The 25,900-nt window shown below is 49.6% G+C and overlaps 2 protein-coding genes across 5 annotated transcripts; both read left to right on the top strand.

The window, feature by feature from the left end:
* Positions 1–5,588: 5,588 nt before the first annotated feature.
* Positions 5,589–12,947, top strand: LOC100821484. 4 transcript variants are annotated; one of them, XM_024458230.1, is made up of 3 exons: positions 5,801–5,986; positions 6,758–7,009; positions 12,421–12,947. In XM_024458230.1, the coding sequence occupies exons 1-3, from the start codon at positions 5,930–5,932 to the stop codon at positions 12,739–12,741; spliced, it is 630 nt and encodes a 209-aa protein (XP_024313998.1). In that variant the 5' UTR covers positions 5,801–5,929; the 3' UTR covers positions 12,742–12,947. The 4 variants fall into 4 exon arrangements, with proteins under 4 accessions (XP_024313997.1, XP_024313996.1, XP_024313998.1 ...); XM_010232087.3 differs by having other exon boundaries at positions 5,803–5,986; positions 6,755–7,009; XM_024458229.1 differs by lacking the exon at positions 12,421–12,947 and having other exon boundaries at positions 5,589–5,986; positions 6,758–8,608.
* Positions 12,948–23,934: 10,987 nt separating this feature from the next.
* Positions 23,935–25,226, top strand: LOC100821796. Its single transcript, XM_010234634.1, has 3 exons — positions 23,935–23,988; positions 24,072–24,341; positions 24,462–25,226. The coding sequence occupies exons 1-3, from the start codon at positions 23,935–23,937 to the stop codon at positions 25,224–25,226; spliced, it is 1,089 nt and encodes a 362-aa protein (XP_010232936.1).
* Positions 25,227–25,900: the final 674 nt, after the last annotated feature.

Consider the following 25,900-nt stretch of genomic DNA (forward strand, 5'->3'; position numbering starts at 1 on the left):
GAGAATATGGAATTACACTCTTTGTTCAGCAGAGCTGAGATCTCCGGCAGGGTTTGAAGAACCAACTCAGTTGATCTAATTCCCATTCCAAATTTAACGAGTTCATGGTCTACCCCTATTACATGGTGCACCTGCACATTTGGATACATGTTAACCTGGTCCTGATTTCCTCAATGACCGAAGCCCATATTGATAGCGGTGATAACTCGCTAGACATCATTTCGTCGGATTAGTAAGTCTCCCGGGGCAGCTTGCCCTGCCGTTTATTCCCTTGCTTATATATAAGTTTACAACAGAGACGACCGCGCCCAACACGACAGGCCGAAGCCGTGTCCAACTCGACGCCATCCCAATCGAATTACTAGCTCGGATAGCTAGGTTGACATACTATGACTCAACCTCAACAGCCACAACAACCGCTGGCTGACCACGGCTCAACTCGGAAACAAATTCCTTCTACTAATGCTAAATAGAAATGATTCAAACGATTACAAACAGCTTTAGCTAACATCCCCCAACAATTGGCCATCCCTCTATACCTAGGGAGATCATATGTTCTCAGGCAACAGTGAGCACCACCACGACGAATCAACCTCCAAGCAAAAGGGTCAACCTCGGCTTTGCTTTTGTTGCCGCTCCCGCACCTGACTGTCACTTCCCTACCGTAAGAAACTGTTAACCCCAAGGTTGTCAGCTCCGACTACTCACTCGAGGAAGAAGAACACACGCGAGTACTGGACACAGAGATTTTTGTGCAGCAAACTCCTTGCTGCTTTTCGGTTCTCTTCCTTTTATTCCAGCGATAACAGAAAACGAGATAAACTCGCAACAACCACGACGTGATCCCTGCCATCCCAAGGATCGGGTAGTTGGGCATCTCAACGGCCTAATGCCAGAAGCTAAACGCACGGCACACACATCAGACGTGGGCTCGTGCCTAACTGAATATTGAAACAGTAAACGACAAAGTAAACAGCTAGGCTAGTGCTACTGCTACTGCGACTAAGTTTATTCAACAATTCTCCCCCATAAACTAGTTGCTGGCCAAATCCATGACCCCAGTTCTCCTTCGCAGCTCCTGGAACTTCACCTTGGCAAGTGACTTGGTCAGGATGTCTGCTAGTTGATCCTCAGTGCCAATGGACTCAACTGAGATTCTGCCATCATCAACACATTCTCGTATGAAATGAAAACGTGTCTCAATATGCTTACTCCGATCATGGAAGACTGGATTCTTGCATAACTGGATGGCAGACTTGTTGTCAATGTAGACGGTGGCGACGCCTGATTTCTCATCGAGCAATTCGCCAAGGAGTCGACCGATCCAGACGCCCTGGCACGCCGCTGTAGTTGCTGCAATGTACTCCGCCTCACAGGACGAGAGAGCTACCACTTTTTGCTTCTGCGACTGCCAGGTGATCGAATTCCCTCCAAGCATGAACAGGACACCGGTGGTGCTTTTTCTGTCATCAACATCACCCGCCATGTCCGAGTCACTATAGCCTGTCAGGTTGTTGCCGGTTGCACTGAAACTGAACACACAGCCATAACTCCTTGTGCCGGCGATGTACCTCAACAAGTGCTTGACGGCGCCATAGTGCTCTGTAGTAGGATGCTCCATAAAACGGCTCACGTACCCCACGGCGAATGCAATGTCAGGCCGCGTGTGCACGAGATACCGCAAGCTGCCCACAATACTCCGGTACAGAGTTGCATCTGTCGGAGGATTCAGACTAACCTTGCTGAGTTTCAGTCTGTGCTCCATGGGAACGTGGACAGGGTTGCAGTTCCCCATCCCTGCCTTCTCCAGAAGCTTGGTGGCATAGCCGGACTGGCAGAGCGTGATTCGGCCTGGGGTCTGCTTCACCTCGATGCCAAGGTAGTATGTCAGACGCCCCAAGTCGCTCATCTTGAAAGAGCTCTGCATCTGCTGCTTGAAGTTCTGAATGCCTTGCTGTGATGCACCGCAGACGATCAGATCATCCACATAAACCCCGAGCAGAAGCTGATCTTCACCTGAGCCGCGCACATAGATCGCATGCTCCGACGGGCAGCGCTGAAACCCAAGCGACAGCAGTGTGCAGTCCAGCTTGGCATTCCAGGCTCTTGGAGCTTGCCGCAGGCCATATAGCGCCTTCCGCAGCCTGAGCACCTTGTCTGGCGCTGCCTTGTCCACAAAGCCGATGGGCTGCACCACATACACCTCTTCCTTGAGATCGCCGTTGAGGAAAGCTGACTTGACATCAAGATGATGCATTTCAAGCTTCAGCTGCACCGCCAACGCCATGAGCACACGCACTGAATCAAGTCGTGCCACCGGCGCGAACACCTCGTCAAAATCCACACCGGCACGCTGGACATATCCCTTCGCCACGAGACGGGCCTTATGCTTGACCACATCCCCAGCGGCATTCTTCTTTAGCTTATACACCCACTTGAGCCCAATTGGCCGATGACCTGCGGGCAAATCAACAAGCTGCCAGGTACCATTTTCTTCGATGGATTTGATCTCGTCCAGCATAGCTGCGCGCCAACCATGATGTGGCTCAGCCTCAGCAAACGTCGTGGGCTCCTCCGACGCAGCAAGGTTCAGCTCGTGGTCGAGGTCGGCGTGCACGTTGTCCAGCAGACGGTACCGGCATGCTGGAGGATCGCCATCAGCAGACGTGGGCGTGACACCAGCCGGCGGCGACATGAACATGGGCGCTGGTGAGGCTGGTGTAGACGGTTCAGGCGACGAAGCCGAGGACGATGGAGTGGCAGGGCGTGGTGGCGAGGGCGGTGTCGGTGGCATGCCGATGCCCTTCGTCGGTGCTGGAGCAGCAATGCCGCTGCTGGGGGACGTGTCCGTGGAGAACTCCACGGTCAGTTCGCCCTGGCGGGCGACGTCGTCGGTACCAGCCCAGTTCTAGCTCGCCGCCTCGTCGAAGACCACATCTCGCGTCACGTGCACCCGGCGAGACACCGGGTCATACACCTTGTATGCCTTGCTGCCGGACTCGTAGCCGATGAAGACCATGCGACTGCTCTGATCGTCCAGCTTCTTGAGGTGGGGCTTGGCGCTGCGGACATGAGCAACACAACCGAAAACACGTAGGTGTTCGACTGTAGGTGCCTTACCGTGCCAGGCTTCGTATGGCGTGATGCCATCCACGGCGCGCGTGTAGGAGCGGTTCAGCACGTAGACGGCCGTCGTGACCGCCTCCCCCCAAAATGAATTCGGCATGTTCCTCGCCTTGAGCATGCTCCGCGCCATGGAGACCACCGTCTGATTCCGGCGCTCAACCACACCGTTCTGCTGCGGCGTGTACGGGGCGGAGTGGTGGCGCTTGATGCCGGCGTCGGCGCAGTAGTCGTTGAAGGCGTTCGACGTGAACTCGCCTCCGTTGTCCGTGCACAGCACCCGGAGCCTGCACCCGCTCTCCAGCTCGGCGGCGGCCTTGACGCGGCGGATGCCCGCCTCAGACTCATCCTTTGCGGTGAGAAGAACAAGCCACATGTACCTGCTAACATCATCGATGAGCAGCAGGAAATAGCGGCGTCCTCCCGGAGTTGGCGGCGAGATCGGGCCGCACAGGTCGGCGTGCACCAGCTCGAGCCGCTCCGTGGCGCGGAACTTCCCCACCTGAGGGAATGGCGAGCGGCACTGCTTGCCGGCTAGACACGCGTCGCACAGCTGATTAACATGCTTGATGTGGGGAAGCCCGCGCACCATGCCACTGCTGGACATCTTCTGCAGCGCACCAAAGTGCTGATGCCCTAACCTCTCGTGCCAGAGCCATCCAGCATCCCCGTTGCGTGCCGAGAGGCACACCGGCATCACAATCTGCAGGGACACGCGATACAGGCGGTTTGGCAGACGTGGGACCTGTGCAATGAGCTGCTCGCGCCGATCACGGATAGTCATGATGCCCGACCGGATCGCCGTCGGGCAGCCGTTCTCGTCTAGCTGTCCCAGCGAGATGATGCTGGTCTTGAGCCGGGGAATGTAGTACACGTCCCCTAGAGCCCTATGCTCGCCATTGGCCATGGCAAACATGACCGTGCCGCGCCCAAGGATGCCGACGACGGAGTTGTCCCCGAACTTGACGGAGCCGATGATGCCCTCGTCCAAATCAGCGAACATCTTGCGGTCGCCGGTCATGTGATTTGAGGCGCCCGTGTCAAGGTACCACGGCACCTCGACCGGCTCCCACTCCGGACCTAACCGGACCTTGGCGCGTTCCTCGTTGAGGTAGACCTCGCCGTGGATCATCTCCGGCTCCTCCATCACTGAAGAGACCTGCGCCATGAGCAGGGCCGGCGCGTCGTCGTCAGCCTGCACGAGGTGCGCCTCCTCGCGTTTCTTCTTGCGGCACTCGCGCGCCCAGTGCCCCATCTTGCCGCAGTAGCGGCACTGGTCGTTGTGCGTCGCACCGGAGGTGGCGGATCCACTGCCATGCTCCTCCTTGGCATCCTTGCCGCGCGTGGCGTCCGCCGTTCGCCCACGGGGCTTCTTCTGCCGGCGATTTCCGGAGGAATTGCTCCCCCCCGACCCATCGTGGTCACGTTGCCGCATGCGCGCCGTCCACTGCTCCTCGGTGAGGAGCAGCTTGCCGCCGCTGGAGTTGTCGCCGTCTTCATCGTCGTGCTCCTCAACGACTTTCAGCCGCCCCATCAGCTCGTCTAGCGACATGGTGGAGAGGTCGACGCAGCTCTCGATCGACCATGCCAGCTGCTTGTACTTCTTGGGGACGACACGGAGGAACTTGAGAAGAACCTTCTTTTCCGCAACCTCCTCGCCCACAGTCGCCATCTCGTTGACGAGGCTCTGGAGGCGCATGCCGAAGTCGTCGACCCCTTCCCCCGGCTTGAACCGGACGTCGTCGTACTACTGCCGAAGCGTTTGTGCCCGCGATTCACGAGCACGTTCTGCTCCCATGCGCAGGGTGCGGATCGCATCCCACGCATCCTTCGCCGTCTTCTTGCTGGCAAGCATGCCATGCATCTCCGGCGGCACCGAACGCAGAAGCGCCTCCATCGCATAGCGATCGTCGGTGTAGTCTGTCGTACCGGTGTCCACCGCCGTCCACAGGAACCGAGCCTGCAGGAGTACCTTCGTGAGCAGTGACCAATTGTTATAGTTAGTCTTCGTGAGCATCGGGAAAGTCGCCGATCCCAAGCCGGCGTCGCGCGCCGGGCGCGCGGCCACCAGCTGGCTGTTGTTGTTGCCGCTCCTTGCCGTCAGCTCCGCGATCCGCTTCTCCTGCTCCTCAGCCATCTCGTCAGGCGTCTTGGAGCCGCCGGCAGCATCGCTTGTCTTCGGCATGAACTTGGGCATACAACTTTGGGGCCTACGGTGGCTCTGATACCACTTGTCAGCTCCGACTACTCACTCGAGGAAGAAGAACACACGCGAGTACTGGACACAGAGATTTTTGTGCAGCAAACTCCCTGCTGCTTTTCGGTTCTCTTCCTTTTATTCCAGCGATAACAGAAAACGAGATAAACTCGCAACAACCACGACGTGATCCCTGCCATCCCAAGGATCGGGTAGTTGGGCATCTCAACGGCCTAATGCCAGAACCTAAACGCACGGCACACACATCAGACGTGGGCTCGTGCCTAACTGAATATTGAAACAGTAAACGGCAAAGTAAACAGCTAGGCTAGTGCTACTGCTACTGCGACTAAGTTTATTTAACAAAGGTAAGAAAGACACACCACTGTGTAAGTAACTGTTAAGGTAATCCAAAGGTAAGAAATAAAGACACACCACTGTGCCTGCCGTGTAGCAAGAACCCCCACCAACCCTGGTTAAGGGTAACCCACCTGTAGCCCGTTGTATACTCTCCAACGAGTACAAGTAGTCTTTCTCCACCGGTACCCCTCCCAATAATCCTATTATTGCCAGGAAAAAGAAAACATTCTCGGAGAGCTCCCTTCTCACATGGGTCAACGGGATACTCGCCCGACATCGATCCAGACCATGGGCAGCACGAACAAGGTAAGTACATGTCGTCTCGATCCTTGCATAGTTTCTCTGATTCCCCGTCTAGTTTGCCATTCTCCGTGGAGTACTGTAGTGTATATAGAAAGGGGATTCGTAGGTACCTCGATCTGTCAGATCCGTAGTTTCCCCTTTAGTTTATTGGCTAAGCAATCGAGATTTAGCGCGCGTAGAGTGTACTTTCTGTAGAAAATTGCTCCCGTATCGTAGATTCGTATGTCAGATCCGGTAGAAAATTGTTCTCGTATCGTATATTCGTACGTATCTCCATCAGATCTGGCATAACTGTAGTTTGTTCTCCAAGAGCTGTCGAGATTTAGACGGGGTGCTGTTGTAGTGTAGCGCGTGCGCGTGGGCATGGCGAATTGCGCCGGAATTGCCCTAGCTAGGAGGGTGGGCGTGTCCGTGGGAAGCGCCGGATTTGTCTGTAGAAGAAGGCGCCGGCGGCGGAGGAGGAGAAGGGCGGAGCTAGGTCGCCGCCAGGCCGGTCTGCGGCCCGGGGAGATTTTAGGGTTTGGAGACTCTGGGCCGAAAAATTATAACCTTTACGATGCCTGCAGTGGCCGTCAATCGATTTTCCCGTGCTTGCTGTTTGTCGTGTGCGTGAGTTTGAGAGCTGTAGAAGAAGAGGCCGGACGAGGTCGCTAGCTAGGTCGCCGCTGGGCCGGGTCTGCCAGGGAGATTTTAATTAGGGTTTGGACTTTGGGCCGAAAAATTATAACTTTGTCTTGGTCGAACTATCTTCCGTTTTGTTTTCTGTGACAGAAGGCTGAGGCTACGCGTGCTGTGGAGAATTCTGCTGTGGAGGAGGAGGAGGAGGACTACTCTTGCCCGGATCCCGGCTGCTTGTTCGAGGGCGACGCAAGGGTGGTGGTCGAGCACTTGGCCGACGCCCACGCGCACCCCATCTACGACGTCAAGTACGGCGAGCCCTGGAACTTCACCCTGCAGCTCTCGTGGCCATTGGACGTCATCTTCGGGGTCGGGGAGGACGACCGAAGCACCTTCTGTAAGCATAAGGTCAAATTCGAATAGGTTTATTTCTGGTTCATACCTAGTTCTAGTCGGTTTAGGAGTTGTACAGGGGAATCAACGAGTTGGTCTCCTAGTCGTATTCAGTTAGGCTGTTAGATGTTGAGTCGGACTGGCCTCTGGCCGTGTATAAGTACGGGCATACGGTGCCTTGTTATCCTAATCCCAGAAAATAAGAAAAATAAAGCAGGCTCGACACGGGCCTGTAGCCATACCAAAATCAATATTCTCCTGTGTGTGCGTGACGCGAGTAGTACTGGTACTAGCTTGCTAATCGATTTGCTTGCTGGGCAGTTTTGTACGTGTGCGTCTCGCCAGAGTTCATCGGCTGGCCGGAAAGTACTCGACGTGTGCGTTGCTTGTTGTTACTGTGTGACAGAGATTTTGGGCTGATTTCCAACATTTGGTATCAGAGCCAAGGTTAATCCGGCAAAACGGTCCCTAGTACACGGGAGCTATGCCGACGGATGCGGGGACGTCGGGAGCCGCGGCTGGAAGGAACTCAGCACCGGCGACGTTTCCAAGGCTCGATCGCAGCGACTACAGCATGTGGGCAATGAAGATGGAGGTGGCTATGGAATCTCAAGAGATCTGGGACGCAGTCGACCCTGGTGGCAACACGTACGCCAAAGGAGCGGCGAACTATCGCATTGATCGCCTGGCGTTGGCGGCCATCCATGCGGCTGTGCCGAACGATGTGCTACAACACCTGAAGGGAAAGAAATCTGCGAAGGATGCATGGGATACGATCAAGACCCTACATCAAGGACACGAGCGTGTCCGGGAGGCAAACCTTCAAACCTTGCTGAAGAATTATGAGAGTTTGAAGATGGGAGAAGACGAGGCGGTCGACGCGTTCGCAGCGCGTGTAAGGACGCTCGTTAACGGGATCCGCGACCTAGGCGAGACACTCTCCGAGATCTCCGTGGTTAGGCGGTTCCTACGCGCGGCATCACCAAAGTATATCCAGATCGTAACCTCAATCGAGCAGTGTGTCGATCTGAAGACCCTCACGGTGGAGGACTTGGTGGGGCGCTACAAGGCGCACGATGAACGACTCCGGATGGTGTTTGGAGACGGCAAAGATGACGAGCATCTGATGATGACCCGTGCGCAGTGGTTTGCTATGGCCGCAAGGAAAACTGGCGATTCGTCATCGTCCAGTGGAAGAAGAGATCAAGCTAAAGGAGGAGGTCGAGCACAAGCAAAGAAAGCTCCTCAAGGTACCGAGGAGAAAGGTGCGGCCCCCAAGAAAAAGTTTGATCGCAAGAAGGTTAGGTGCCACAACTGTGGAATATACGGGCACTTCAAGTCAGAGTGCCGAAAGCCACAGAAAGAGAAAGCATATATGGCCAGGGAAGAAGATGATGATCCGGCGCTGCTGATGGTAGAGATGTGCGAGCTGATGGAAGAAGGTCAAGAGGAAGTCATCGAGGAGAAGTCTGAGTCCGTAACCTTGTTGAAAAGAAAGTCTACCTACATGATAAAGCAAGAGTGAAGGCGGGCAATGTGTGGTACCTTGACACGGGCGCTAGCAATCACATGACTGGCGACAAAACCCAATTCGCAGAGCTTAACCTAGCCGTGGGTGGCTCGGTGCGTTTTGGAGATGGTTCCACAGTGGCGATACAAGGGCGAGGCACAGTTCTTTTCGAGACAAGATTTGGCGATCACAAGGTACTAACCGACGTATATTATATCCCCAAGCTGAAAAGCAATATAATCAGTCTTGGTCAACTCGAGGAAAGGGGATGTAAAATCGTGTTAGAGGATGGGTACCTGTGGGGCTACGACCGACAACGCAAGCTACTGATGAAGGTCAAGAGGGCAAAGAATCGCTTGTATATTCTTGACCTAGACAGAACAGAGCCGATCTGTTTGCTAGCTGGTCTTGATGATCCAGCATGGAGGTGGCACGCTCGCTATGGGCACTTGAATTTTCACTCGCTTCGACAACTCGGCCAGAAGGACATGGTGGTTGGGATGCCGACGGTGGATCATGTTGAACAAGTGTGCGATGGATGCCTAGTAGGGAAGCAACGGCGAGCGCCGTTTCCCAGAGAAGCAAAGTACCGGGCAGAGAAGGTACTAGATTTGTTTCACGGTGATCTGTGTGGCCCAGTTTCACCTGCAACCCCAGCCGGCAATCGCTATTTTCTACTTGTGGTAGATGACTACAGTCGGTACATGTGGGTTGTGCTGCTTAAAACGAAAGCTCAAGCGTTTCAAGCATTCAAGACGATCAAGATTGCTGTTGAAGTAGAAGCAGAGGCAAAGTTGAAGGCTTTCCGGACTGACCGAGGAGGAGAATTCATCTCACATGAGTTTGCTGCATATTGTGAGGAACATGGCATCAAGCGTTTTCTGACAGCCCCATACACACCGCAGCAAAACGGTGTTGTTGAAAGAAGGAACCAAACCGTGGTAGCAATGGCTCGAAGCATGATGAAGAGCAAAGGCTTGCCGGGGAGGTTTTGGGGAGAAGCGGTGACTACAGCGGTATACTTGCTAAACCGTGCACCGACAAAAAGTGTCATTGGCATGACACCCTATGAAGCTTGGTGTGGAAGAAAACCTTCGGTCGATCACCTTCGTACTTTTGGGTGCATGGCACATGTGAAGAATGTTTCTGGACATGTGGGAAAGCTGGAAGATCGGAGTAAGCCGATGATCTTGATGGGTTATGAAGCAGGCTTGAAGGGACACTCGAAGGCTTATCGTGTGTACGATCCACGAACAAGAAAAGTTCACGTGGCACGCGACGTCGTCTTTGAAGAAGAGAGGGCATGGGATTGGTCCTCAAACAAAGAAGAGAATCAACAAAATTCGGATGATATGTTTGTTGTATCTTACCCTGTCCCTGAGCATGCAGGTCATAACCGTGGAGAAGGCCACGACCATGACGCAGGTGGCGAAGATCCACCAGGAACGCCACCGGGCCACGGCGCTACACCGGTGTTCAGCTTCAGTAGAGCACCGGCCTCATCCTCTGCCACGGCAGGATCCGCGGCAGGAACAGCGGCAGGAATCCCTCCCGCGGCAGGATCCGCGGCAGAAAATTCTGCCACGGCAGAAATCGCGGCAGGAAGATCTGCGTCTGCCACGACGCGAGAAACGGCAGAAAATCCCTCTGCCGCGGCAGGAGCGAGTGAAGGGGAGGATGCAGCAGCCGGCGGAGACGCTGAAACTTCTACCGCGGCAGCAACCTCTCAAAGGGCATCGACGATGGTACGATCGCCGGTGCAGACTCGGTCACGGACTCGACGACCTACGCCCGAACGACTTAGACCTCTATCGGAGTTGTACCCTTCTCCAAAGAAGATGATCCGCAAGACGAAGACGGTCAAGATGAAGCGCACAACGAAGGAAAGGTGCTTGTTAAGTACCGAAGAACCAACCTCGTTTGAAGAAGCTAGCGAGAAAGAAAGTTGGCGCATGGCAATGGAGGAGGAGATGGGATCAATCCAAGATAACAAGACATGGAGCTTGGTTGATCTCCCTGCAGGGCATAAACCCATAGGCCTCAAGTGGGTATTCAAAGTGAAGAAAGACTCCAATGGCAATGTGGTAAAGCACAAAGCACGCTTGGTAGCAAAGGGCTATGTGCAGCAACAAGGCGTTGATTTTGAGGAAGTGTTCGCTCCAGTCGCAAGGATGGAATCGGTACGGTTGTTGATTGCTTTGGCCGCTCAAGAATCCTGGAAGCTACATCATATGGATGTGAAATCAGCATTCTTGAACGGTGACCTACAAGAAGAAGTATATGTACAACAACCTCCAGGTTTCGTCGAAGGGGGGGCGGAACATAAGGTGTTGCGACTGCACAAGGCATTGTATGGGCTACGGCAAGCACCGAGGGCATGGAACACCAAGCTGGATGCTACACTGGTGTCCCTCGGATTTGAGAAGAGTCCATTGGAGCATGCTATGTACAAACGAGGTGAAGGGAAGGAACGGCTCCTAGTTGGAGTATATGTTGATGATCTGTTGATCACGGGTGCAGATGAGAGGGAGATTGCAAGATTTAAGAAGCAGATGCTAGATCTTTTCAAGATGAGTGACCTTGGTTTGTTGAGCTACTACCTCGGGATAGAAGTATGTCAGCGAGGAGACTCAATAACTTTGTGTCAAGAAGCTTATGCGAGGAAAATCCTTGAGAAGTGCGGCATGGAAGACTGCAATGCTACCTCAGCACCGATGGAAGCAAGGCATAAATTGAGCAAACACAGCGAAGCAGATCCTGTTGAAAGTACCGAATATAGAAGTATTGTGGGAAGTCTGAGATACTTGGTGAATACAAGGCCAGATTTGGCATACTCGGTTGGGATCGTTAGTCGATTCATGGAGAACCCCACAACGGAACACTTTGCAGCGGTGAAGATGATTTTGCGGTACATCAAAGGAACCCTGAATTATGGGTGTGTTTACTCAAAGAAGAAAGAGGAGAAGACACAACTAGTCGGGTACAGTGACAGTGATATGGCCGGCGACGTTGATGACCGTAAAAGTACTTCGGGCATGGCGTTTTTCCTAGGTGGAAATATTGTGAGCTGGATGTCACAGAAGCAGAAGGTTGTGGCTCTATCCTCGTGTGAAGCTGAATACATTGCAGCAGCTACCGCAGCATGCCAGGGAGTGTGGCTAGAGCGATTGCTTGCTGATCTACTAAACCGAGAACCAGAAAAGTTTGAGTTGAAGATCGACAACAAGTCCACTATATCTCTGTGTAAGAATCCGGTGTTTCATGATAGAAGTAAACATATCGACACCCGGTTTCATTACATACGAGGATGCGTGGAAGAAGGCAAGCTTGATGTTGATTATATCAGTACAGATGAACAACTGGCCGACATATTGACGAAGTCCCTCGGAAGACTGAAGTTTCAGGAGATGAGGAAGAAGATCGACGTCGACGTTATCAAGTAGAAGTTCGTTTTGATCTTAGGGGGAGAATGTAAGCATAAGGTCAAATTCGAATAGGTTTATTTCTGGTTCATACCTAGTTCTAGTCGGTTTAGGAGTTGTACAGGGGAATCAACGAGTTGGTCTCCTAGTCGTATTCAGTTAGGCTGTTAGATGTTGAGTCGGACTGGCCTCTGGCCGTGTATAAGTACGGGCATACGGTGCCTTGTTATCCTAATCCCAGAAAATAAGAAAAATAAAGCAGGCTCGACACGGGCCTGTAGCCATACCAAAATCAATATTCTCCTGTGTGTGCGTGACGCGAGTAGTACTGGTACTAGCTTGCTAATCGATTTGCTTGCTGGGCAGTTTTGTACGTGTGCGTCTCGCCAGAGTTCATCGGCTGGCCGGAAAGTACTCGACGTGTGCGTTGCTTGTTGTTACTGCGTGACAGAGATTTTGGGCTGATTTCCAACACCTTCTTTGTCCTGCTGCAGGAGGCCGCGCCCAGCGCGGCCAGGAGCGTCTCGCTGCACGTCTGCGTCAGGGACCCGCAGCCGCAGCAGTACCGGTGCAAGATGACGCTGGAGGACGACAACAACAACAACAAGGTCACTACTGAGCCCGCGGTCTGCGACAGGGTGCTGCAGCTGGAGGTGCCTCAGGAGATAATGCTGTCTGGCGCCGAAACGCTGTCTGTCAGCGTCCAGATCGAGCAGCTTCTGTATGCTGCTGACAATGCAGGCGGCTCGGTGCGCAGGCCCAAGAGGACGAGGAGGCTGCCCGCCAGGCTTGCAAGCGGAGACTGGGTTTACTGAGACCCTTGTTGTTGTATTGCTGGCTTCTTGTAATAATTTAATTGTCTTCCGACTTCTATGAACCGAGAACTAGCTGTGAGGGTGGATGGGAGGGATCAGCTTACCGAAATAAGATACTCCATTGTTGTTGATCTTGTGATGAATTTGTAGTGAGATCTTGGATCTTACAAATGCATGCAGGGATGAAGAATAAGTAAGTCGACTAATCCGATGTGTTTTGTGTGGGCCGTGGAGTGCATCCTGGCAGCCTAACAGCCGTGCTCATTCAGGCGTGCGGCTGCACTAAGATGTACTAGTGATAATATTGGATGGAAAGAGTACCTACTACTATATGAGTAAGAATTAGCTAGTTGCATTGGCATTAGTCTCACCAATATATCGGTTTGCAGATCTCAGATAGTGCACCGGTTGTAGGAGATGCTGTGATATACTTGGCTAGGAGGAATCAGTTGTTCCATGCTGGCAATCCTCCTTGCTAGGGCATAGGAGTAGGTCCATGTTGGAGGTTTAGTCCCTTATTTAGTTGAGAAAGTCGTTAACACATGAAACTGATTTTATGTATCTTTGAGCAACTTTCGGGCATTTTCACTAGAGTGAGATTTCTGCTTCGCTAAGGCCGACGAAGAGGAAGGCCAGTGTAAGAAATTGTTTGGATGAGAATCTGGCTTCTCTTCCTTTTCGGTATTTGGGTATCCCAATTCACTTTCGAACTCTTTTCAGCAAAGAGTGGAAGGCGGTAGAAAATTGTTTCAAAAGGAACCTGGGACGCTGGGAATGCAAGCTGCTCTCATACGAGGATTGACTTGTCTTGATTAATTCAGTTCTTACTAGCCTGCCATTTTGAAACGATTTTTCCTTGATATATAAGTGAATTTTTGACAGTTTTGGCTTATGACAGTCTGCCAGCTCTATGCCTTGCCTTGCTTAGGTTGATCATTATCAATTCAGCAATTTGACGGTTGATTGTACCTGATCCTGCCGGTTAGAAAACAGTTGTTAAGGGACGCGACATTTTTCTCGGCTCTGGTAGATACCAGACCTCAAACTTTCAATTTCAATAAAAGTTCACAATGGCATCAATTTCATATCAATTGACTATTATTGTTTTGAGTATTCCATTAACATATCATTCTTCCATTGATATATCATTGAAATTTCGTTCATATATATAAGAGGTTTCATTGGAATATATTCTTCATTGATATGTCCTGGAAATTCTAATATCAATGATATTTTTAAAATATCATTACTACTTTATTAGTAGATTAATAGATATGAGAGTGCACCGCCGGAGACCTTTTTTTACAGTAAAGCGAGCTAGCTTTATTACTTGGAGAATATGGGATTACATTCTTTGTTTAGCAGAGCTGAGATCTCCCACAGGGTTTGAAGAACCCACTAAGCAGATCTAGTTCCCATTCCAAATTTAGAAAGTTCATGGTCTACCCTATTACATTCACTCTTTACATGATGCACCCGCACAGTTTAGATAAATGTCAATCCGGTCCTGATTTCCTCAATTGCCCAAGCCGGCCCATATGATATTGATAGCGCGGTGATAACTCTTCCAGATTGTTAGCCTGCAATATGATGAGCATATGGATTTGTTCCACTGCTATTTTCACACCGATCGACCAAACATGCTTCTGCTTCAGCTACCACTCCTCAGCTAGACCATGGGATGGTTCTGGTACTTCTGCGCAGTCCTGGAAAATGGCCCCAATGCTCGCCTCTCCCGTATCTGCATGATTAGCTGTATCCACGTTCACCTTTCCCCAGTACCCCAGGGCTTTTGTGACTATGACGCCGTGCTGTCCTTCTGTTGAGTCTGTAGGATGGAGAGTTGCCAAGATTTCTCCTTTCCCCTTCCTGTTGTAACGACATTGCTGGATTAGTGTAGCAAGAAGGATACCGAGTCAGCCGTTGTTGCTTATCCTTTGCGCTTTACGATGTCATTCCTCAGGTGCCAGCGTCTCCAAAATAACGATAGGAAATGGACTCGGGTTGTGAGATCGAGATAGGCAATCAGAGGGGGGGTGAATGATTGCGCGGAAGCAAATTAAAACTTTTCCCGAAAGTTCAAACCCTAAATCACCTTTCTGTCCGTGATAGTAAAACAGCTGTAACTTTTGATTGGATGAACCAAAAAATACGTATGAGTATGGAAAAGAAGGGTATTAAAATTATCTAACCAACCCAAGAAGAATCAGCTCAATCGGACTTACCAATCAAAAGATATGATCAAAATAGTAACAGCTGACAGAAAGTTACGAGGATTAATCTAAAACCAATTTCGAGGAATAACAAGAAAGATGAATTAATCGCAATCTTCTCTTGATCTCGTGATAAACCTGCAGCAAAGTATTATGAACTTGTGATGAACCTGCACCAAAGTATTAGAAAGATCTAGCACGAAGATTTCATGAAGATCCGAGAAGAACAGAGATGACACCGCCAACGAATCTCTTTATTGCAACGATGTCGATCGATTACAAAAGATGCAACCATGCATTCAAGAACTCTCCAAAAATTGATCTAGATCCAAAGCTTTGAGTTCCCTCACGTCCTTGCTAAAACCCTAGCTAGGATGCCCTCTATTTATAAGGGAAAATTCGCAACTCTAAACCGAATCCGAATCCAACACGGACTCCTCTGTCCCGGTCAGTATTTTGTCCGTGAGGCCCGCATACGACCTCGGATTGAGATGACTCTAAAAGCAAAGTTGTTCGTCTCGACGACGTGCACAACTTTCATGTGGATCACTTTTCCATCCGACGCCATCTTAATGACGCTACTGTTTAATCTTTAAACAGCTCTCATCCGGCCACGGCTGGACCTACATATCTTCACCTTGATGTCACTTCATGCCATCAACTCTTCTTGTGATGTCTTCAAAACTCGACCATCACGTATCGAATATCTCCAATACCGTACATCTCCGGTATAAACAACATACGACAAACCGGTGCCCTCCCGGATCATCGTAGCCTTCACTTCCATTGTTCCTTCGCACGAACGTCCCGCATGACCTTGATCCTCGACCTCAGCTTCTCCCAAGCTTTGTCTCTCGATCCCGTCATCGACCACGTTCTTCTAGCTCTGGCAACACCTGAAAGCGAACACACAAATAACCAGTACGAGCACAAGTCCATGACTTGACTCAGGGTAAATTTCACACAACTCACGTCATGTTTTCACATAAGAAACTAATGGATCAGCACACCACTAGTAAAGCACTAAGTCCAAACAAGATACATGTCATCACTTAAATATCCATATTATCCAAAGTATCCACATCAATGTTTCATCTAAAACACTTGCCAATGTTACACATCACATATGATTTCACACGGGTCTCCTACGACAAAGAGTCCATCTTTTTCTTTTTTTGCGAGAAGAGTCTATCCATATCAGAAAGACAAAAACCAACATGAACATCTCTTTTATGGCTTTCGCTTTCAATGAAATTTAAAAAATTCAGTGGTTTCAGTGGGGCCCGAAATAATTCTCTTTCATTCAAAATAATTCAATAATTTCAGTAATACACAAAAGTTCAAATTAATTTCAGACTTTTTTTTGTTGAAATTTTCAAATTTGGTTGATTTAAATATTATCAAATTCATTTGCGAATTTTGGTCACTTGGCTAAAGAAAATTGAAATTACTGAAATTCACTTATTTCCGAAACAAAAGTGAAAATTATTCTCATAAGTCTCTTGCATGAGTGCATTGGACGACTGTCACGTGATATCCGTTCTCCGGCGCCTGACAACTTATCAGGCATACATCCGTATGCTCCAGTATTTTAAGTTTAAGATTCCGCGATGTCGTGAGTCGATCAGTTGTGTGAGAGCTTTCATTCAAAAATTCGGACCTTTGGCCGTGACAGGGTCTTATAGAGTTGGTTCCAGATCTTCCTCTCACCACCTGGAGCAGTGCTCGAAGCACTCACTCGCGAGATCAGTGGTGAGCGTGCCCACCCGATCTTGTATGCACTCTCGAATGAGAACATTCCGTTCTTGTGCTGCGCTATGAGCTATGTGCTGCTGCTCCAGATTTCCGTTGTGTATTGCTGTTCCAGATTTCCTGCGCTAGTCAATTTGGTGGGAATTGCCTGCCGAAGCCTCTCAATGTCTAGTTGATACGGGGAAGCCTCTGATTGTTTTTCAATTTCAGTGATGGATTTGAGAAATGGATGGATGAACACTTCTCTTTTTGTTTATGGTGACTATGAATTTTCTGATTGCATAAAGAAAATATATTTGTGTTCTTCGATTACAATTTCACGCCAGTCATAAAAAAAATAAGCTCAAGGTCCATAAACTGTTTAGTAGAGGAGACAAATTTCTAGTCAGCTTCCCCACACCGAAGCTCCTAGGAACAGCTAAGCTGAGACTAGCTTATGCACAAGCTGAAACTGTCTAGAAGGGGGGCTGTATGCGCTCTCGAATGAGAACATTCCATTAATTCTTGTGCCGCTCTAGGAAGTCCTCTATCTGCCTCATCGGAATCCCCATCTTCAACAATGCTTTGACCTCTCTGTCATGGACGAGCAAGTGTCATATCAATTTTTCATCCAACGTGCCTCTCCAAGATGATTAGGCCACTCACATATGTTTGCATATTCCATGTTTTCTTCTCAATGGGTGCTATATTCCGTTCATGCGCTACCCACCGGTGTCTCCAAATTTTCACCGAAGAGCCATCTCCTATCCTCCATACGATCCCTTCCTTCAACTACTCCAGGTAGTACATAATTCCTTTCCATGGTAGACGTATCAATTAGGAACGCCGTGTCCAACAATGAACCATTTTGATAATACTTTGTTTTCATCACTCACACACATAGACTGTCCGGAAAGATCAGTACGTAGACGCCACGCCTGGCGGGCAACCAAGTTGATAATACTTTTTACTAGTGCTTCTTTAATTTCCTTGATTCGCTAGAACTTGTCTTCCTTCATGCGCCCTTCTTGTGTGAGTAACCCTAGATTTTTTTTCCCAAGTGCGACTACTGGACCTCCATTTCTTTTTTGATACCATCTCGGACTCCCACCCGACAAACTCGCTAGACAACATTTCGTCGGATTACTATGTCTCCCGGTGCAACTTGCCCTGCCGTTTATTCCCTTGCTCATATATAAGTTTACAACAGAGACGACCGCGCCCAACACAGGCAGAAAGCCGTGTCCGATCCAACTCGACGCCATCCCATACGAACTAGCTCGGATAGGTTGACATACTACGACTCAATCTCAACAGCCACAACAACCGCTGGCTGACTACGACTCAACTCGGAAACAAATTCCTTGTGCTGACGCTAAGAAAAGACTCGTAACTATTACAAATCAACAGCTTAAGCTAACATTCCCCAACAATTGGCCATCCCTCTAGCTATACCTAGGGAGATCATATGTTCTCTGGCAACAGTGCGCACCACCACCACGAATCAACCTCCAAGCAAAAGGCCAATTAACCTCGGTTTTGCTTTTGTTGCCGCTCCCGCACCTGACTGTAACTTCCTACGGTAAGTAACTGTTAACCCCAAGGTAAGAAAGACAGTACCCCTGTGTCTGCCGTCGCAAAATAGCCAATTAACAAGGTAACCTACGTCTGTAGCCAGTCATATATACACTGCATCGAGCACAAGTAGTCTTTCTCCACTCCTCCCAATACAGTAGTCCTATTATTACCAGGAAGGAGAAAGAAAGCATTCTCTCACGGGTCAACGGGATACTCGCCGGCCAGATCCAGACCATGGGCAACACGGAGGTACATCACGTCTCAATCCATGCATAGTTTCTCTGATTCCCCGTCTCCGTGGAGTGTAGTGTGTATAGAAAGGGGATTCGCAGGTATATCTCTGTCAGATCCGTACATCCCCCTTTAGTTTACTGGCTAAGCTATCGAGATTTGGCGCCCGTAGAGTGTACTTTCTGTAGAAAATTGCTCTCGTATCGTAGATTCGTATGTCAGAATGTCAGATCCGGTAGAAAATTGTTCTCGTATTATTGTTGTTTCGTACGTATCTCCGTCAGATCTGGCATACCTCTAGTTTATTCTCTAAGAGCTAGCTGTCGAGATTTAGACGGGGTGCTGTTGTAGCGCGTGCGCGTGGGCATGGCGAACGGCGCCGGAGTTGCCCTAACTAGGAGCTAGCGCGCGGGCGTCCTAGGGAGGCGCCAGATTTGTCTGTAGAAGAAGAGGCCGGAGGAGGCGGCGCCGGTGTAGGAGGAGAGGGCGGATCTAGCTAGGTCGCCGCTGGGCCGGGTCTGCCAGGGAGATTTTAGGGTTTGGACTCTGGGCCGAAAAATTGTAACTTTGTCTTGGCCGATCTATTCTGAATCACTTTCCGTTTTTTCTTTCTGGGACAGAACGCTGACGCTACGGCTGCTGTGGAGAATGCTGCTGTGGAGACGGAGGAGGAGGATTTCTGCTATTGCCCAAAGCCCGGCTGCTTGTTCGAGGGCGGCCCAACGGCGGTGGTGGTCGAGCACTTGACCGACGCCCACGCGCACCCCATCTACGACGTGGTCACGTACGGCCAGCCATGGAACTTCACCCTGCAACTCTCGTGGCCATGGGACGTCGTCTTCGGTGTCGGGGAAGACGAACGCTGCGCCTTCTTTGTCCTGCTGCAGGAGCAGGAGGCCGCGCCGGGCGGCAGCGGCGCGTCCAATGTGAGCGTCTCGCTGAAGGTCTGCGTCAGGGAGGAGGAGGATGCTGACTACGTGGGGCCGCAGCCGCTGTACCGGTGCAAGATGACGCTGGAGGACAAGATCACTGCTCAGCCCGCGTTCCGCGAGAGGGTGCACCTGGACGTGCCTCAGGACATGATTCTGTCCGGCGGCGAAACTCTGGCTGTTAGCATCCGGATTGATCAGTTTCTGCCGGCACCCAGGCCCAAGAGGGCGAGGAGGCTGCCCGCCAGGCTTGCAAGCGGAGACTGGGTTTACTGAGACCCTTGTTGTTGTATTGCTGGCTTTCTTGTAATAATTTAATTGTCTTCCTGTTGGAAATCAGCCCAAATCCTCTCTCGCAAGCAACAACGATTGATTCCGGCCAGACGCGCACGTACAGCAGTAACGCTATGCAAATCGACTAGCAAAGCAGAGCAGTACTCACGTCAAACCACACACGCACGGGAAAACAGATTGGAGTTTGTGGATAGCAAAAGGCTCGTGTCAAGCCTTGCCTTTCTCTTTTTTTTTCTAGGTTTAACGTTTACAGAGCGTACATGCCTATATATACGCGGCAACCTGCAAACCGAATCTTACTATGTAACTAAATACGAACTGGACTAAGAGATCAACTTATAATCCGTTGAATCCCTTTACAAATTCTAAACCGATTCAACAACATTGATCTAAACCAGAAAGTGACTCTAATTCGGATCGATCTTAACTTACACTTCCGACTTCTGTGAACCGAGAACTAGCTGTGAGGGTGGATGGGAGGGATCAGCTTACCGAAATAAGATACTCCATTGTTGTTGATCTTGTGATGAATTTGTAGTGAGATCTTGGATCTTACAAATGCATGCAGGGATGAAGAATAATTTTGATTGAACAATTTTGTCGACAGGATCTTTTGCGTGTTTTGGCTTATGACGAGCCGACTATCAGCTCTATGCATTGTTTATAGGTTGATCATTTCAGAAGATTGGCAATCTTCACAGTTGAATGTACTGCCGCCGGTTAGAAAACAAGGGCTAAGGGACGCAACACTTTTACCAATCAAAATTTCAGGATGATGTCAATTTTCAAATTGATTGAGAATTTTTTGAAATATTATTTTGTTAACATACTCATCATTATTCCAATTGTATATGAGAGAATTTTGTTAGTACACTTGATTCCCTCTTTCTTATGCTAGAGTATGTGCCGTGCTCATTCAGTTGCATTTTTTTTGCGGGGATCATTCAGTTGCATTTGCAGATCTCGGAGGGTGCAGCCAGTCATAGTAGATGCTGGGTTCCAGTTCAAAAAATAGTAGATGCTGGGATATACTTGGCTGGGAGGAATAGTTCTTCGATGCTGGCAATCCTCCTTGACAGGGCAAAGGAGGAGGTCCATGTTAGAGGTCTAATCCCTCATTTAGTTGAGAAAGCCGTTAATTAATACATGAAGCTGATTTTATGTATCTTTGAGCAAAACTTTCCGGTATTTTCACAAGAGTGAGTCTGCTTCGGTAAGGTCAACGAAGAGGAAGGCCAGTGTAAGAAATTGTTCTGAAGAGAATCTGGCTCTCTCTTCCTTTTCGATATTTGGGTATCTCAATTTACTTTCGAACTCTTCGATCTCAACAAAGAGTGGAAAACGTTAAAAAAATTCATTTCGAAAGGAAGTTGGGATGCTGGGAATGCAAGCTGCTCTCATACAGGGATTGACTTCTCTTGAATAATTCAGTTCTTACTAGCCTGCCATCAATGTTTATCCTGTCTTTTCTCGAAATTCTGGTAGCAGTAGTTCGGAAAAGACTTGACTTTTATAGGTCTAAATTCTTTTTGGCAAAGTGATGAATACAAATGCAAATGTCACTACACTAAGTGGAATATTATTTGCCGACCTAAAGATCAAGGGGCTTGGGAGTTGAAATTTCAGAAATTAAAAATAATTGTTTACTCAACAAATGGCTGTTTAAGCTTCATAACGAGTGGTTGTATTTTTTTCCGCAGTTATATAAGCATTTAAGGCATCATTTGGTGTTGTGGTGCTTTCCGAAAAATATATTTCTCGCCGGCTTATGGGTGGAACTGTTCGGGGATTGGTGATGTTGTGATGGCTACATCACCATGCATCTCTTTGTGAGCCTCACGGTTCATACTGCATCATCCGAATGCAAATGATCTTTTGGTTTTTGGGTGCAACCGATTGGAGACTGTCATTCTCCAAATGGTTTGGCGAGCCAGTAATAGGCAAGTAGGAGTGTTTTCCTTTTTAGCTTGTTGTCATTTTGAGTTGTAGTTCTGGATATTTGCATGATGTTTGATTCTTAAATACTATGCATCTAACGATGCAGAGGACGGGGGACTCCCTCCTTTTCGAAAAAAAATATATGGATGTAAGTGTTAGTTAGAACGGAGATGTAACAACAAATCTTACTTGAGATCTATCTGACCTGCCAGATTCCACAAGTTAACATACCTCAGTTCAACAATCGAAATTAATTACACGTAGTTAGAATTACTCTACCTTTCCTGCTCCTTTTTGCCGGGGACACAAGTTCTTTTCGGCGGCATGTAATAATCAACGAGTGTGATTCTTCTCAAAAGAGAAAGACTAAGTGCATAAATCGATCTGATTACATCCTCATCCATATTGAGATACATATTGGTGAAAATGTAATGGAACTAGGGACAGATGAAAAACTCCGCAAAAAACGCCTTTACAATTAAACTGGATTTGTTTCGTGGAAGAGGGAGTGAGTCGGGGCATCAGGTGCATGGAAAATGAACAAGGCGACATGCCGAGGGTGTCGAAGCGCGGGAAAGTGGGCGGACAGTTGCAGGAAAAGAGGGGGTTAGGGAAAATATTCGAGTTCTTAATTACTACTCCCTCCATTCCAAAAAGGAGGGCGCATAACCTCTTGCAGCCAAACCAATGCAGTGCAAAGTTATCTCATTTGGACCTGTTTGCCCTTTGAGTAGTACTCTGTGCGTAAGCAATCTCCTCTGGCTGTGGGCTGCTGTCGCTATCACTAGTCAGCTCCTTGCATGCAAACAATTCGGAAGAATTTGCATTGGGCCCACCACTACGCTGCTTGTTGCTTGCCCAAGTCCACTCAGCTTCCACCTCCTTGCATGCGGTGTGGACAGAACTGTTTGCTCATTGGACGGACGACCAGCAAGAAATTTTTTGGAGGAAACGAATTTTCGGCAGTAGACTGATTAGTACCGCCAACGAAATTGAAATTTGAAAACTGGTCATGTCCTACGCTCCATCTTCCATTCTGCTCATCCTTTGCTCCATCTTCCATGCGCTAGCATGAGCTGAAAATCCAATTCTGCTCACCACTCACTCTGTTTTCTTCTCTGCTTTCCTTCATGACCGACTTGGATCTTAACCAACCGATCAACTGGGATGGGGTAGAAAAGTATGAGGGTGAAGTTGAGGATTTGAGTTCTGATTTGGAGTGGGATACTGACGAAGAACGAGAAGGAGAGGACGCCGCCGCCGGCCGCAGCAGCCCACGGATTGAGCTCGCCGGACACGGGAATGAAGTTCTCGGCGTCGCCGGCCGCGGCAGCCCACCGCTCGACCTCGCCGGCCGCGGGAATGGAGTTCTCGGCGTCGCCGGCCGCGGCAGCCCACTGCTCGAGCTCACCGAACGCGGCGACGGACTCGGACTCGCCGGCCGTGGGAATGGAGTGGACGACGTCGCCGGCCGCGGCAGCCCACGGCTGGAGCACGCTGGGCACGGCGATGGACGGCTCGAGCATGCTGGACGCGGTGGCGATCATCAAGCGGAGCAGCACCTCGGCGAGCCTCATTCTGGACGCAGCAACGGAATTCATGGCGCACGGCTCGAGCTCAACGGCAGCAGAAGCTTCTCGCCTGGCTCAAGCTCGGGCATGCTGGAACGCGCTGGCAGCGGCAGCGCGCGGCTCGTGCTTGCCGGCCGCGGCTTAATGCCCGATCGCCGCGGGCGTGGACGCACCCGGCTGGGACTCACTGCTAGTCGCAGACGCGGTGTACCAGCCAATGAAGTCCTGGTACACGCCGAAGAGGTGCACGCGAGCGAATACGGCCACGCCGACGAGCAGCGCACCGGAGATCATGGCGACGCCGACGACCATGGTGACCATGCAGACGACCAGCATGCCAGAGATCAAGGCGACGCCGAGGACCATGGCCATGCAGACGACGAGCACGGAGGAGATCACGGCTACGCCGACGACCATGGCCATGCAGACGAGGAGCACACCCACCATGATGGCCATGCAGACGAGGAGCACGCCCATCACGATGGCCATGCAGAAGAGGAGCACGCCCATCACGATGGCCATGCAGACGACGAGCAGGCCCATCACCAGCAGCAGCATCTCCGTAAGTTTTTTTTTTCTCTTTTGCAATGCGCATCTGTTGTACACGCATCGATTATGCTTGTGGTGTTTTATTGTTGATTTTGCCATTAAAAGTTGCTAAAGCTAATTCTTTTCCTCCCTTTTTCTTCAATTGTAGATGTCGGCACAATGGTCAATCAAAGGAGAAAATACAGCAATGAAGAGAGACAAACACTTTATGCGGCAATGCTTGGTAGAACATCTCTTCATGTTTTGAATAAAGGTGTTACTCAGGCTGTTCTCTTGAATTTGATGTACCTAGACAGACTGTGCAGAGGATCTGGACTGATGGACAACGTGGTGGTGTTGAAGGAGTCAATAGCAAGAAGCCGAAGAATTATGGTTGCAAAAGAATTGCATTCGATGCCGATGCCATCAAAGAGATCCCGCCATCTAAGAGAACTACCCTCAAGGATCTGGCCAATGAATTGCATATGGCAAAGGCCACTTTGTTTAGGCGGCTGAAGGAGGGCAGATTTAGGTGGTACACTAATGCGATCAAGCCGACTATCACCGAAGAAAAAAAGAAAGCTAGGGTTCGGTATGCACTGTCCATGTTAGACCCACAGGGCTTACCTCATGAGCCTAAATTTCTGGACATGTACAACACCATTTATATTGATGAGAAATGATTCTATCGCACAAAGTGAACCCAGAAATTTTACTTGGCAAATGACGAGGAGGATCCATTGAGAACCACGCAGAGCAAGCACTTCATCGAGAAGGTTATGTTTCTTGCAGCCGTTGCTAGACCAAGATTTGATGCAGAAAAAAACATTACATTCGATGGGAAGATTGGCATCTTTCCATTTGTGACCGAGAAGCCAGCTGAAAGGAGTAGTGTGAATCGACCGAAAGGTACTATGGAAACTAAGGTGTTGCCGACGGTCACCAAGGAGGTTAGTCGTGATTACCTGGTGAACAAAGTATTGCCAGCTATCAAGGAGAAGTGGCCCGAAGAAGATCGTGGTAGGCCAATCATCATTCAACAAGATAATGCAAAAACTCACATTTCAGTCCATGATCCAGAGTTTGTAGCAGCAGCCACCTCCGATGGGTTTGACATTCAGCTTACATGTCAGCCACCCAACTCTCCTGATACCAACATTCTAGACTTGGGTTTATTTGCTGCACTTCAGTCTTTGTTCCAAAAGTCATCTCCAAGATCTCTCAAGGACATAGTCACAAAGGTAATTCAAGCTTGGGATGAATATCCGGTTGTCAGGAGCAACCGTGTCTTTTTAACCCATCAAACATGCATGCGAGAGATCATGAGGTTGAAAGGAGAACACAAGTACAAGATCCCGCATATCGGCAAACAAGCTATGGAGAGACTTGGTGCACTTCCAGCTGGGCTGCACTGTGAACCCACTATTGTGAGTGAGGCTACAGAGTTCCTAAATGGGACTACACAGGAGTAGTACCAGTACTCTGTCCTTGGTTTGATGTTTTGTACAGCATGCTGTTTCACTACAATGTGTAAAGCTTTTGCTAGGAATTTCAAAGTGTCGCAAGTAGTGTTTCTATCAAAAATTTGTAGTCGGTCTTTTATCTCTAGCTATCTTGGTTATCTTGGTTTGTTTGGAAAGAACAGTTTAAGCATGGAACAACAACAAAATACTCCCAGTTTTGGAACAAATCTTACACAAACATACACTTTGCCGAATCAACATCCTATGCAAGCATCAAGCCTTGCAAAAACAAGAACAACAACAAAATACTCCCCAGTTTCAATGCTCCACACATAAAGTATTACTTCTTCACTTTCATGTGACACATTTTCCAGTAATCAGGTAGATAAATTTTCATCAAAGGCCAATAAATATCTTTAGTGTTTTCATCGTAAGTATCAGGTGCGTACGCCAATTCGTAGTCCTCGCTGTTCATGGTATCGGGAGCTTCTTCCTTGCAGCAATCAGCAACTCCAGGTTCTGCAGCCACACACTGGTCCTTGTTTGCCTTGCCTGTGTCCATGGACGCGCACTGGACGGCCATGACATCGCGCACGCCGCTGCCATCGCCCATGTCACCGCGGCTGCAAGCTCTGTCTCTAAGCATGCCACCACCATCGCCTCCGCACCCACGCACACAGCAG

Source organism: Brachypodium distachyon, chromosome 2, assembly GCF_000005505.3.
Source record: "Brachypodium distachyon strain Bd21 chromosome 2, Brachypodium_distachyon_v3.0, whole genome shotgun sequence".
Lineage (NCBI taxonomy): Eukaryota > Viridiplantae > Streptophyta > Magnoliopsida > Poales > Poaceae > Brachypodium > Brachypodium distachyon.